This window comes from Anolis carolinensis, chromosome 6 (assembly GCF_035594765.1).
Source record: "Anolis carolinensis isolate JA03-04 chromosome 6, rAnoCar3.1.pri, whole genome shotgun sequence".
NCBI lineage: Eukaryota > Metazoa > Chordata > Lepidosauria > Squamata > Dactyloidae > Anolis > Anolis carolinensis.
Genome location: NC_085846.1, coordinates 81,662,018 through 81,676,098, shown reverse-complemented (window position 1 = coordinate 81,676,098; position 14,081 = coordinate 81,662,018). Strand labels below are relative to the sequence as shown.

Below are 14,081 nucleotides of genomic sequence, written 5' to 3'. Positions count from 1 at the left end.
ACAAAAAAAATTATCTATTGTTTGATTTGTTATTTGTTTGCTCTTGGCATTGAATGTTTGCCATTTGTTGGAAACCACCCTGAGTCTCCTTGGTGAGCTAGAGTGGGTTATAAGTAAATAATAATAATAATAATAATAATAATAATAATAATAATAAAAATTATTATTATTATTTTATTGTATGACACAGCAAACAAGATAGATATGCTGGATTTCGTTTCTATCTTGTTTGCTGTGTCATACAATAAAATAATCTATATATATAAAAGGGTAATAAAATTTCGGCCTAGGACAAAACAACAAAACTACACATCCCAGAAACACTAAACTTGGCACCACAACCCGTCATCCATGCCTCTACGTTCATACAACAAAAAGAAAAGAAAAATAAAGTCCTAATTAGAGGGAGAGGAAGAATTGTTTTTATCCAATTGCTGCCAGTTAGAAGGCTAAGCTCTGCCCACTTGGTCTCCTAGCAACCCACTCAGCCCAAGGGACAGGCAGAGTTAGGCCTCACTTAGGCCTCTTCCACATTGCCTATAAAATACAGATTATCTGATTTTAACTGGATTATATGGCAGTGTGGACTCAAAGCCCTTCCACACAGCTATATAACCCATTTATAATGGACTTAATGTAAGGTAAAACCTTTACCCTTTACCTTAACTACAACCAATTCCTCAATACTTTATTTCCCATACCACCATACTTTGCCACAGCAACGCGTGGCTGGGCACAGCTAATAATAATAATAATAATAATAATAATAATAATAATAATAATAATATTGACACAACGACGTTGTATGACACAGCAAACAAGATAGATATGCTGGATTTCGTTTCACAAAATCACAAGTCGAATACTTCCCAAGTGTCTAGGACTGTGTGATGTATTTTCGGATGATGCGTGCAGATCCCAGTAAGGTGGCCTTTTGCAGTTGGCAGATCGTAATTTTGTCAATGTCTATTGTTTCCAAATGCCGGCTGAGATCTTTTGGCACGGCACCCAGTGTGCCCATCACCACCGGGACCACCTGCACTGGTTTCTGCCAGAGTCTTTGGAGTTCAATCTTGAGGTCCTGATAGCGGCTGAGTTTTTCCTGTTGTTTTTCTTCAATGCGACTGTCACCTGGGATGGCAACATCAATGATCCAAACCTTGTTCTTTTCCACAACTGTGATGTCTGGTGTGTTGTGTTCCAGAACTTTGTCAGTCTGAATTCGGAAGTCCCACAGTATCTTTGCGTGTTCATTTTCCACAACCTTTGCAGGTTTGTGATCCCACCAGTTCTTAACTGCAGGGAGGTGATACTTGTGGCATAGGTTCCAATGAATCATTTGGGCCACATAGTTGTGCCTCTGTTTGTAGTCTGTCTGTGCAATTTTCTTACAGCAGCTGAGGATATGATCAATGGTTTCATCGGTTTCCTTGCACAGTCTGCACTTTGGGTCATCAGCTGATTTTTCGATCTTGGCCTTAATTGCATTTGTTCTGATGGCTTGCTCCTGGGCTGCAAGGATCAGGCCTTCTGTCTCCTTCTTCAGGGTCCCAGTTAGGGTAATAATAATAATAATAATAATAATAATAATAATAATATAAATAATAATAATAATAATATATTATTATTATTATTTATATTATTATTAAAAAGCAATAGTATATAGAAGCCAGCTCGTGGTTTACAATTCTTCAGAAGATAATGACTAAAATACTTGTCAATTTAGTTCTGTGTGAACTCTGAAGCAAAATATTACTCTATAGGACTAAAGCGTATGGTCTGAAGGAGTATGTATACCTATATTCAATCTTTCAATAGCATAATTTTGCATTATTTTTCCTTAGCTAAGAAACCAGTATTCATAAGTTCAGGGCTGCTCTGTTTTTAAAACAGAAATATCAACTCTCATTAAGTACTAAAGAGTAAGATTAATTGCCAATTGTCCCCATTCAGCTGCTACAATCCTTTGTGTAGTTTTCCTATACAACAGACTATCACTGTTTCTGAATATATGTACAATTAGACAGACCAGATGACAAAACGGCATAATGATTTAGCAGCCAAGCATGGAGTGAAGTATGGTCCATCTTTTGCTAGAAGTTAATAAACCCTGCTAATCATTCTGAAGGATAACAGCCAAACTCTACTGAATTATCACAATGCACACAACCTGAACTTCAGTGGAAAATGGTTATCACATGTAAATTGCTTAATTTGATAACCAATAGATGCATGGCTTCATGAGCTATTACTGATAAAATAGTAAAGAAAGTGGAAAATAGTAAAGAAACCTCATATTTTTTAGGTGAACTAGACAGGGATATGTTCAAGAAAATTGTAGAAGAGTTTGCCGCTTGTGGTACAGCTTGTATGTTGCACACAGCAAATGTAATCCCTGGCATCTCCAGACAGAGCTGGGGAAACTCTCGATCTGAAAGCCTAGCAAGAAAGTGCCAGTAGTGGGGAAATTGTAGACTGAGCTAGGCAGATCAATGATCTGATCAGGTATAAGATATATTGCTCAGAGCTGGACATGGATACAATGATATCCATCAATATAAATATAGACATATGTTATGCAATATAGCTCACTGCTAATTGTGCATATAAAAACAAACACTCAACCCTCGTTCTTTATGACAAACGAATAGCAGCAATGTGTTCTTGAACCCATCTTTTCACATTTGCATGTGCTATGTATGTAGAGCGTGGGAGAAGGGAAAGAAAAAGAAGTGCCATTTATCAGTAGCTTTGTAAATGGAAAGCATGACTGTTTAGATTTCCCTAGTATGAGGAATAATACAGATGGAGATCAGTGTTTTCCAAACTGTATTCCTCAAGGTGTTTTGGGCTTCAGCTCACAGAAATCCCAGCCAGCTTACCAGCTGTTAAGAATTGTTGGAGCTGAAGTCCAAAACATCTGGGGGAGCACAGTTTAAGAAACTCAGATATAAGTAAATCAGATTTCTGAATAAACTTGGGATAGTGTGAGTGACCTAACATGCTAGTGTCAGTGGTTGATCACTCTTGTTGTAAGGAGCTCGATATGGTGGATGAACCATCAACTTCCTGTTTGTGATGTGTTTACTAAGGTTTGAACTTGGTGTTTTGAGTAGTCTCTCTCTCAAATAACCAGGGTTTGTTTTGGGTTTATTTCTTTGTATTGTTGGTGAAGAGAGAAGCCAAACCGTCATTTTTGGACACACTGAATCAAACCATGGACACAAGGTGTTTGGTTTGTTGAACCACCTATATTTGCAGTGGATGTGATATGCCAATGTGCACCAGCATTCACTCTAATGTAAACTTCTAGAGGAACTGGACTTACCAAATCATACAAATCCAGTAGAAGCCTTTTGCTACCATTTGCCTTCTTTCAGAAGTAATATCTGACATTATTATATTTGGCAACATGGGCAAATTATGGCTGGAAAGAGGGTCACAGAAGCTAGGTAATCTAGATCTGTGCTACTTTGCATGATGGTCCATTGACCAGTATCAGACCATGAGACACTGGGTGCTGGGCCATTGTGAGTTTCCAGGAAACTATCAGAATAATGCGAATATTGAGACATGCTGCAGTATCACAGGATGTCTACACCCTACAGCACTGGAGAAATTATACTGTTTAGCCAGTATTGCACCACCTGACATCTGTTGGGAAGAGGCAGACAATAATGAAAAAATCAAGGCATTGACATCTCCAGCCCACCCTCTGTTCGGATATCAACCAGCATGCCAATGCCTTAAATCAAGGAACAGCTTTCTAAGATCTACAGAGATACTCACAGGAACATCTCAGCAAGTGAGAGTCCAAAAGTGGTAGGCTAGAACCCAGAACCTCAATCAGTGGCTGAGACCAGATGAGAAACTCCCTTCTAGGCACACAGAAGACTGGGCAACTTGGAAGGCGCTGAACAGACTGTGCTCCAGGACCACTAGATGTGTAGCCAATTTTAAGAAATGGGCCTACAAAGTGGAGTCCTTGACATGCAAGTGTGGAAAAGAGCAAACCACAGACCACTTACTACAATGCAACCTGAACCCTGCCACATGCACAATGGAGGATCTTCTCACAGCGACACCAAAGGCACTCCAAGTGACTAGCTTCTGGTCAAAGGAAATATAGTATAATGCGAAATTATTAACTTTGTTTGTTACCCTCAATTCGCTTCTGACATGATAAATAAATAAAAAAATCAGAATAATAACACAGCACACATTTGTACTTGTCCTTGAGACATTAGGGAAAAAATAGCAGTCCTCGACAACAAAAAGGGGAAAATTGCAAAGGCAGTGATACTAGATCTCTTACAGCATATGTCCTGTTGGAATTCATCAGACCGATCAGAACTATAACAGTCCAAATTCACAATACCGTCTCTGCAGAATTTGTCCCCCCTCTCACATTAACCTGGATATGAAAAGCCAGAGATACTTGCATGCTACAGTGGTTGCAAACCCAATTAGGTTTGCATACCACTATAGCATGAGATCTTTCAGTGCTCCATGCCTGCTGAGTATTTCTTATAACAGAAAATGTGAGTTTCAACTTGAACTAAATACAGTGTAGTCATAGGTGATTGATTTTTCATTAAGCAAACCATGACTTAAAGCTGACTATGATACAGCTTTACAATCCTCAATTACAACGGCAGTATACCACCTTATGGGTTTTATTATGGCTTGTTAAAGATACGCTTCCCTATCTTACAGATGCTCAATTTTAAAATGTAAATGGTAGAGGATATTGATAAACCAATTAGCAGTGATGCAAAGCAAATTCCTCTTTTATCTCAATTACAACATGACATCTTAATAGGTCAAGATAGTCTAACATCTGAGACAAGGGCAATTCAATAAAACAACTGCATCTTGATATGGTAATTAAGAGGAAATGTGAATCCATTATCCTGCCTTTGGGGTGCATGTGTGTGCATGTGTTAACCTATATATTTGCATGCATACGTATGTATACACACACTTTGTGTTTCCCATTATCTTATAAAAAGAAAACAAATTTATTCTTTCGGATCCACAGATATTTATATACAGTTCCTAGTGAACAGTTGAAAGGCCACATCTAAAACTGTGTAGTTAAAATTACTGAAAGCTCTATAGTGGAAAATCATTCACACAATAAACTGAAATAGATATGCCAAACTATTGCAAAGTTACATGAAATGCCGACTGTCTGTATGCTAGCTCATTGGCATGAAAAACATGTCCAGTGTCCAACTGTAAGTACTTTCCCAAACGTGACCCTGGGGTTGTTTAATGATAACAAAAATCTTTATACCAGAACATCTAGTGAAGTAACTTCAGATATTAAAATCTTTACCACAATGAGCTACAATTATAAATTTGAGTATAAGAGGTGTGTCTGCTTTTCCCAAAGTCTGTCAAACTTGTGACTCAATGTTGTATACAGCATGCTACCTATCTGGTTTGGTTCAAAGTGGTGCCTCTTTAACCTACTTTTAGCAAATATAAGATATTGAAATGGGTTTATCAAACTCATGGTGGATCACATCACATGCCTGGCATGCCATATATGCTCCACTGCAAATTGCATTTGTACATAAGTAAAGGATCCCCTGTATATAATGTCTGGATTTGTATGCCTTCAAGTTGTTTGTTGACTTGTTGAATTCCATAGGGTCTTCTTAGGCAAGGAATACTCAAAAGTGATTTGTCTTGGCCTTCCTTGGAAATAAAAGCCACAACCACAATACTCCTTGTCAGTCCAATTGCTAACTAGGCCTGATCCTGCTCAGCTTCCAAGATCAGACAGGATCCGGCACATTCAAAGTATTTTACATATTAAATTTTTGGCCTAAGAAAAATACTTCCCTGTTTCTTGAAATCTAATCAAAATTATAAAGCTTTTAAAAAGTAAAGATTAAACTGCATTAATGAAATTTCAACACATTTCCATTGGAAAAGCCTCTGAAAAAGAATCCCCTTGATACACCTGCCCCACTGCTCCTTCATATCTTAATGCTGTATCCATATGGAATTTTTAGTAGCATTAGCACTGAGAAGATGGTGAAAGGGGAAAAAGATTTTCAGTGTCAGCTTGCAGCAGCAAGTCAATGAGTGTAATGAAGTTGAACTAAAGAATTGCTCTAGCCAACAGTAGTGCCACTTTGTGTGCCCTGCCTACAACAGGCAAGGTAAACAGAAGCTGTCCCCAGAATCCCTAACTGATCAAATGTGAAGACAAAAACAGAAAGATGAGATATCAGCCTCCCCCCTTGGGTACTGCCACTCATGTTTTAAAAAGCATAGACCTGTATGCTCAGCCAGCAACATAGAAATATTAAGAATATGGTGGAAAAAATGAAGTCATCCCTGGATGCATTTATAGTCTTTCAATGTTATTTTTGCCTCTGGTACCAAATCTGTTAAAGTAGTAACATTCAGGAGCACATCTACTTCATTAATTGAAGTATACCTGTACTAAGCCTGGGCTGCAGTTGTTACTCCACTTCTTTGAAAAACAGTTATTCCATAGAAAAAGTCTATCAGTAAATCATGTAAACAATGCCAATGTAAAAAGGATATTGTAAAATTCTACACACCTGATCCCAAGATTCATGGTCTCAGCAGTTCCAATCATACTGACGGCTAACAGCATGTTGTTGCAGATTTTTGCAGCCTGAAAAAAATTCAATTAGATCTGAATTTCTCTCACCCAGGTAACTATCCAACAGTTCAATTTTATTACAAATACATTTAGTCCAGAAACACTCCCTAGTACAGATAGAAGTATTTTAATGCATGGTGGAATAAAAGTGCAAAAATGGCTCAGACATACATTCAAAGTAGTTTCATTTGCAACAATATCCTACAAGTCTATTAAGAAATAAGTCCTGTTACAATTCAGGAAGTGGGTTCAACCTAAAACTCTAGAGTACTTCCAATATAATGGCTGACTTTTAGAAGGGATGCAGAAAACCTAAAAACACCAGGTCCCATCTGATCTTGGAAGCCAATCAGGGTCAGCTCTGGTTACTACTTGGATGAATACCAGGTGCTGTAGGCCCTATTTCAGAGAAAGAAGCTAACAAAGTAACCTCTGAATAGTCTTTATCTAATAAAACCCTATGAAATTCATTGGATCATCATGAGTCAATAAAGGACCCTATGAATTTCACACAGAGAAAAATGCTAGACAGTATCCAATAGTATACAGTTTGAGTATACCTTATCCAAAATGATCAGAATCTTCATCTATACACATAATGAAGTATCTTGGAGAAGGGATCCAAGTGTAAACATAACATTCAATTTTGTTTCATATGCACTTTTATACACATGTGCATATTTTAAATAGTTTGGTGCAGGAAACAAAGTTTGTGTACACTGAACCATCAGAAATCAAAGATGCAAATGTTATCAGCTTGTTTCCTTGTTTGCAATAAGCACACATGCACATACTGAAAAAGGAAGAAAATGCCTCTCTGGAACGTGAGCAGGGAATGAGCCACACAACCGTTTGTGACATGTCTAGAACTATATGAAAAAGGTCTACTTTCTTGTTTAAGAAAACTAAGCTAATACAGATAGTAGATAAAGTTGAGTGGAATGAAATTTCAGTGGATAACTCAGTTAGACATCTTGGTGTAAAATTCAGGTTGAGAAGAGTGGAGAATCTACCTAGATTTCTTAAAAGAGTTGGCCAAAGAAAGACAAAAGTTGAGCTGAATGCTTTAAGAGTGAGCCAAACTGTACCTGTCCAGTTCCAACCTCTCCACAGTAGACAACATTGGAGCCCATGCACGTGAGTAGCTCCTTTGCAGCATCAAATTCTTGTTCTACTCCTCCAACCATGAATGTAAGGTTTCCTGCACGGGCAGCTCCAACACCTGAAGTTAAAAGAAAAAAGAAAAAAAGAATGGCATTACTAGTTGTTTCACCTCACCTGTTCAGTTTAGTCTACTGGCAACTGTTTATGGACAAAACCACATAAACGTCCATCAAAGGCCACTGTGCTAATCATTGGTAGGGTAATAAAAACAGTTCAGTAGGACAGGCTTAACTTTTACAGCCTAATCCTATGTGTGTTTTCTCACAAGTGAATCTTTTTGCATTCAGTGAGACTTAGAAGTATGTGTACATTGGATTGCAGTCTTATGTTGGCTGACAGTTTTAACTACACTAAGCATTACAGGTAGCAATTGGCAAGATTATAACACATCTTTGAAAACCAGTTGCAGCAAATCACATTACAATATATTTTCAACTGCATTCCATGTATTCCATGCCACAAACCATCAGAGAATAAGCTGCTTCTTTCTTTAAAGGAAAACTTTTCAGATGGAAAGTCGAGGGTGCAATTTTAAAAAGTTCACCTCTAGTCATTTTAGAGTCTAAGTTTATCTTGTGTAATACTGTTAAGTAACAAGATGCCAAGTCTATCTGCACCATTTATACACCCTACTGAAACAGACAATTGTAAATAGTGACCTGCTTCTAAATTGAAGACAGTTCAACCCCTGTATCCACAGAGGATACATTCCTGCTGAGACCCCCTTGACTGGTGCAGCTCAGGATTTCATGGCCGCCATGACGACCATGGGGCTATCACAAATTATAGCTGGTTCTACCCATCAGGCTGGACACACACTCGACCTAGTTTTTGTGGCGGACAGTGGAATGATCAGAGTGGAAGAACAAAACACCCTTCCTGTGTCATGGTCTGATCATTATCTGGTCAGTTTTAGACTTTCAGCGACCCTAAACCTCCGCAGGGGTGAAGGACAAATTAAGATCGTCCGCCCCAGGAGACGGATGGATCCGGAGGGATTCCTGAGGAATCTTGGGGTCCTTCCTGCCATGGAGCCTGGCGATCCTGTCAACGTCCTGGTCGATCTCTATAACAGGGAAGTGATAGATACGATCGCTCCCAAACGCCCCATCACGTTGCGTCATGACAAGCCGTCTCCCTGGTTCACCGGAGAGCTGGCTGTGATGAAGCATACGAGGAGGGGGCTAGAGCGCACTTGGAGGAGTTCTCGGGACATGTCCGATCGAGCACGGGCTACAGCCTTTCTTAGGGCGTATACCGTGGCTATACGGGCAGCCAAGGAGTCCTATATGACTACCCGTATAGCGTCTGCAGCAAATAGATCATCGGAATTGTTTCGGGTCGTTGGGGAACTCCTTCAGCCACCTGTGGTGGAGGAGACTTTTGACGACCCAGCAACTCGGTGTCGCGATTTCGCACACCATTTTGCAGACAAAGTCGCTCAGATACGCCTTGAGCTCGACTCCAATTTCACCACAGTGCCAGGGGAGGTGATTGAGGCATCTGCTTGTCCGATTTTGTGGGATTCTTTTAGGCTTGTTCTTCCTGAGACCGTGGTGGAGGTCCTTGGGGCTGTGAGGGCAACCACGTCAGTTCTGGACCCTTGCCCGTCTTGGCTAATTAAATCGGCCAGGGAGGGGCTGGTTGATTGGTTTGTGTTGATCATTAATGCATCGTTGGAGCAGGGGGGTTTTCCATCTTACCTGAAACAAGCTGTGGTTCGTCCACTCCTTAAAAAGGTTTCCCTTGACTCCACGGTGCTGAACAATTTCAGACCAATCTCCAACCTCCCTTTCTTGGGTAAGGTGCTGGAGCGGGTGGTTGCCTCCCAGCTCCAGGGCTTTCTAGATGACATCAACTACATAGATCAGTCACAGTCTGGTTTCAGGCCTGGTCACGGCACCGAGAAAGCCTTGGTCGCCTTGGTGGATGACCTCCGTAGAGAGCTGGACAGGGGGAGTGTGACCCTGTTGGTTCTCTTGGACATCTCAGCGGCTTTCGATACCATCGATCATGGTATCCTTCTGGGACGACTCTCTGGGATGGGTCTCGGGGGCGCGGTTTTGTCGTGGCTCCGATCCTTCCTGGAGGGTCGATCCCAGATGGTGAAGCTGGGAGACGCCTGCTCGGACCCCTGGCCATTGAGCTGTGGGGTCCCGCAAGGCTCTATTCTGTCTCCCATGCTCTTTAACATCTACATGAAACCGCTGGGAGAGGTCATCCGGAGTTTTGGAGTTGGGTGTCACCTCTATGCAGATGACGCACAACTCTACTACTCTTTTCCACCTAATTCCAAGGAGGCCTCTTGGGTGCTGGACGAGTGCCTGGCCGCTGTGTCCATCTAGATGAGGAGGAACAAGCTGAAGATCAATCCCGACAAGACAGAGGTCCTCCTGGTCGATCGTAATCCTGACCGGGGTATAGGGTGGCAACCTGTGCTGGACGGGGTTACACTCCCCCTGAAGCCACAGGTCCGCAGTCTGGGAGTCCTCTTGGATTCACCGCTTACGCTCGAGGCTCAGGAGTTGGCGGTGTCTGGGAGGGCCTTCGCACAATTGAGACTCGTGCGCCAACTGCGACCGTACCTCGCGAAGGCTGATCTGGCTGGGGTGGTCCATGCCTTGGTCACCTCCAGACTGGACTACTGTAATGCGCTCTACGTGGGGCTGCCCTTGAAAACGGCTCGGAAGTTCCAACTGGTCCAACGAGCGGCAGCCAGGATGTTAACTGGGGCCCCTTACAGAGAGAGGTCAACCCTCCTGTTCAAGGAGCTCCACTGGCTGCCATTTACTTTCCGAGCCCAATTTAAGGTGCAGGTGCTTACCTACAAAGCCCTGAACGGTTTGGGATCATCCTACCTCCGTGGCCGCATCTCCGTCTACGAACCCACGCGTTCACTTCGGTCATCTGGAGAGGCCCTGCTCGTGATCCCGCCTGCGTCGCAAGCGCGGTTGGTGGGGACACGAGACAGGGCCTTCTCTGTGGTGGCCCCCCGACTCTGGAACACCCTCCCCAAGGATCTCAGACAGGCCCCTACATTGGCAGTCTTCAGAAAGAACTTGAAGACCTGGCTGTTCCAATGTGCCTTTCCAGATTAATAGGAAATCTCCAACACCAAGTCCCATAAGCACTTTATTAGAACTAAGATCGTATATCGCAGTCTGCACTTGCCCTATAAGCCTTATATATCACCTGTCACATCAGCACTTTTAATCTTGTACCCATTACTCTGGCCCGGCCCAGTTTTATTGTGTTTTAGCGTATTGTTTATTGCTTCTTGTTTATACTGTTTTAATTGTTTTTAATTTGCCTTTTGTTTTGTATTGTTATATTGTGTGTTGAGGCCTAGGCCTTTGTAAGCCGCATCGAGTCCTTCGGGAGATGCTAGCGGGGTACAAATAAAGTTTAATAATAATAATAATAATAATAATAATTCCTAGACATTGTGTGGATATGTGAAATTGCAGATAACATTGGACTCCACTGAATGAAGGAATTCTAGACCAAGGATATCATACAGCTGCGATGGGGAGGACCCAGAAAATATTTGGTTGTATATGAATAAATGAGGTTGTGGACATAGTGTATTATGTATATTCAACTATTCTCTATTTGTTTCCAAATAAAGAGTTCAACTGGGATTTCATTATCCATTCTCTCTCTCTCTCTCTTGCGCTCTCTCTCTCTCTCTCTCTCTCAATAACTTGATGCAGGAAAATATGGAATAAAAAGTTTCGATCGCCTTCAAAATCCTTTGCATCATTATATCGAATCCAACATAACTAAAGGATGGTTATTCTTAAGTGTATACACGACTTTGTTGATCCAGGATTGATTGTATCCATTCTCAAGTAATTCAGAATTCAGTGCACTTGGTAAAATTACCTTTTGGACTACAAATCCCAGCAGGATCACTACTGACAATGACATTCTGGCCATTTGGACATTCAGTCCAAAGCAGTAGTTTTTTCTAAATTTTCCTAATTAGGTGCTCATGGCACCTAAAGTTTCTGTTAGGAGTTACATATTAAGTAAGACATAAAAGTTATGGCAGAGTTACTTGCCCAATAGTATAAACAATTGCTATCAAACAGGAAACAGAAATGGTAAAGACCACATTGATATCTCTAATAAAAGAATCATAAAACTATTAGTTAGGTTGGAGCAATGGTAAGCAAAGTGAAAAATCTTCAAGTACTGAATTATAAAATTGAAAGTAAAATCTGTATCTTAAAACTCCAGTTCTCCAGGTATTTTGAATGTCAACTTCTAGAATCTTCAGCTGCTTTGTGCAATGATCAGGGATGTTGGGAGCTGAAGGCCAAAACACCTGGAGTTTTGGAAACACTGTCCGAAGATATATCCATGAACATGTCTCAAAGAAGCTTTGAAAATATCCATCAACGTTTTTAATGACACTGAAGTACCATTCCTATTTGACACCATGGTTGAATGAGTACTCAAGAATTTTAATGGGATCAAATTTGGCCTTAAATTTGGACTACAATTAGTGGCAGTTAGTGCACATGGAACAGAATCAGCATAATCTGTTTTGATCATATAGCTTTCATAAGCAATTTCGTATTAAACTGCGAGTCCTGACCCCAAATGGGGCCCTCTTAGCTCAATGTTGGGGTCATGAACATTTGGCAAAAATAAAAGGTTTCTGAATGCCACCCACTTATACATATCTGTTAGCAACCATGTGCAGTGGACTTGGCAAAAAAAATGCTTTAGCTGTAATATATAAAAAGGAACATTTGTTTAGCAGGCTTTGCAAATGCTGATTTATTATCAGTAAATGCTTGATTTTTTATACCTGGAGTCACATAAAGTTTCTCGGCCGGAAAGAGATTGCAAGTAAAAAGTTGAAGAAGCACTGCACTAAAGCCCCTTCTACACAGCCATATAAAATCCAGATTATTTGCTTTGAACTAGATTGTATGGCAGTGTAGACTCATATAATCCACTTTAAAGCAGATAATCTGGATTTAAAAACCTGTGCTCTAACACTCCTTCTACACAACCATAGAAAATCCAGATTATTTGCTTTGAACTGGGATTATTTGGCAGTGTAGATTCATATAATTCACTTCAAAACAAATAATCTGGATTTTATATGACTGTGTAGAAAAGGTCTAAGTGACCATCAGCATTCTGTTCCTACCAAAGTCTCCAAACCAGGTTTAAAGACAGATCCATGGAAAATGCACTTCTGCAGTCTAATCTGGGTGTGACGAGACATCGATGACTATAGCAAGATTTATCTTTGTCAGATTGGGTCAAAAACATTCCATATTAATAAGTAAGACTGTACTTATATGATTTACTAAATGTTTTTCTACTAAGCATGAATTATTTGAACAACTCATACGGGAAACCAAATTGTGCCTTTAAGAATCTGTGTGTATACATATATATGTACGCATATGCGTGTGTGTGTGTGTATATATATATATATACACATGTGATCCTATATTTAAGAAATTTATATTATAGTGTGCAATAGATTAAAATTTTAGTTTACAACTTTATAAATTATAATATATAATCATTTATTTTATTTCACTTTAGACTGGATGAAATGTGTATGGAGATATACTTCAGATTGAAAATGAGCAACTTCAATAGGACAGCTCCTTCAACAAACATTTAAGCTTACTTCATTGAAGCCAGTAAATCACTTAATTTACTAAAATGCACTTAAATGTTTTAACTAGTCTGCCATCAAATGAGATAAAGAAGAGGACCGAGGGGAGCAGGCTGCTATGTGAACTGTCTTTAAAATGCAATTGTTTTAATCATTTTCTACAGATGCAGCCTCACAAGGGTCTGCTGTCACAGGGACCATTTACGACTTGTTATGGTGTCTCTATTGTTTACCAGTGACATTCGTGCTAAAAAGGCGACAGCTGGGACAGAAAGCTGCTACTCAACAGAACAATATAATCCCGTGAAAAGTAATCAACAAATTTAAGGGCGTTAATTAACTTTACACTTTATCATGTTCAATTAGTTGCCCTTTCTAGAAAAAGATTGCCGTGAACAATCAGTTTAGAGCGTGCCATGTTTGATTTGTAAGTGATCACTGTTTTGGTTTCAGAGTCGATGTCAGCTGTTCTCTTGGGTTTTGGTGACACAGATGAATGGCTATACACATGTTTCGGGGTGATCCGGTTTAACATAAACTAGCAAAACACAGCCTCTTTTTTCATGTATTGCTGGTTTCACCCAGGAAAAAAGGCTTGCAGCATATGCATGTGTGCAC

General features: G+C 40.3%; 1 protein-coding gene across 1 annotated transcript in view; it reads right to left on the bottom strand.

Annotated features, from left to right (window-relative positions):
• Positions 1 to 14,081, bottom strand: part of hibadh (3-hydroxyisobutyrate dehydrogenase) — a 97,546-nt gene that overhangs the window by 14,019 nt on the left and 69,446 nt on the right. The window contains exons 5-6 of the mRNA XM_003224912.4: positions 7,738 to 7,871; positions 6,585 to 6,661 (exon numbers count right to left, since the gene is read on the bottom strand). Coding sequence (XP_003224960.1) covers positions 6,585 to 6,661; positions 7,738 to 7,871 — 211 coding nt within the window. The remainder of the gene's footprint in view (positions 1 to 6,584; positions 6,662 to 7,737; positions 7,872 to 14,081) is intronic.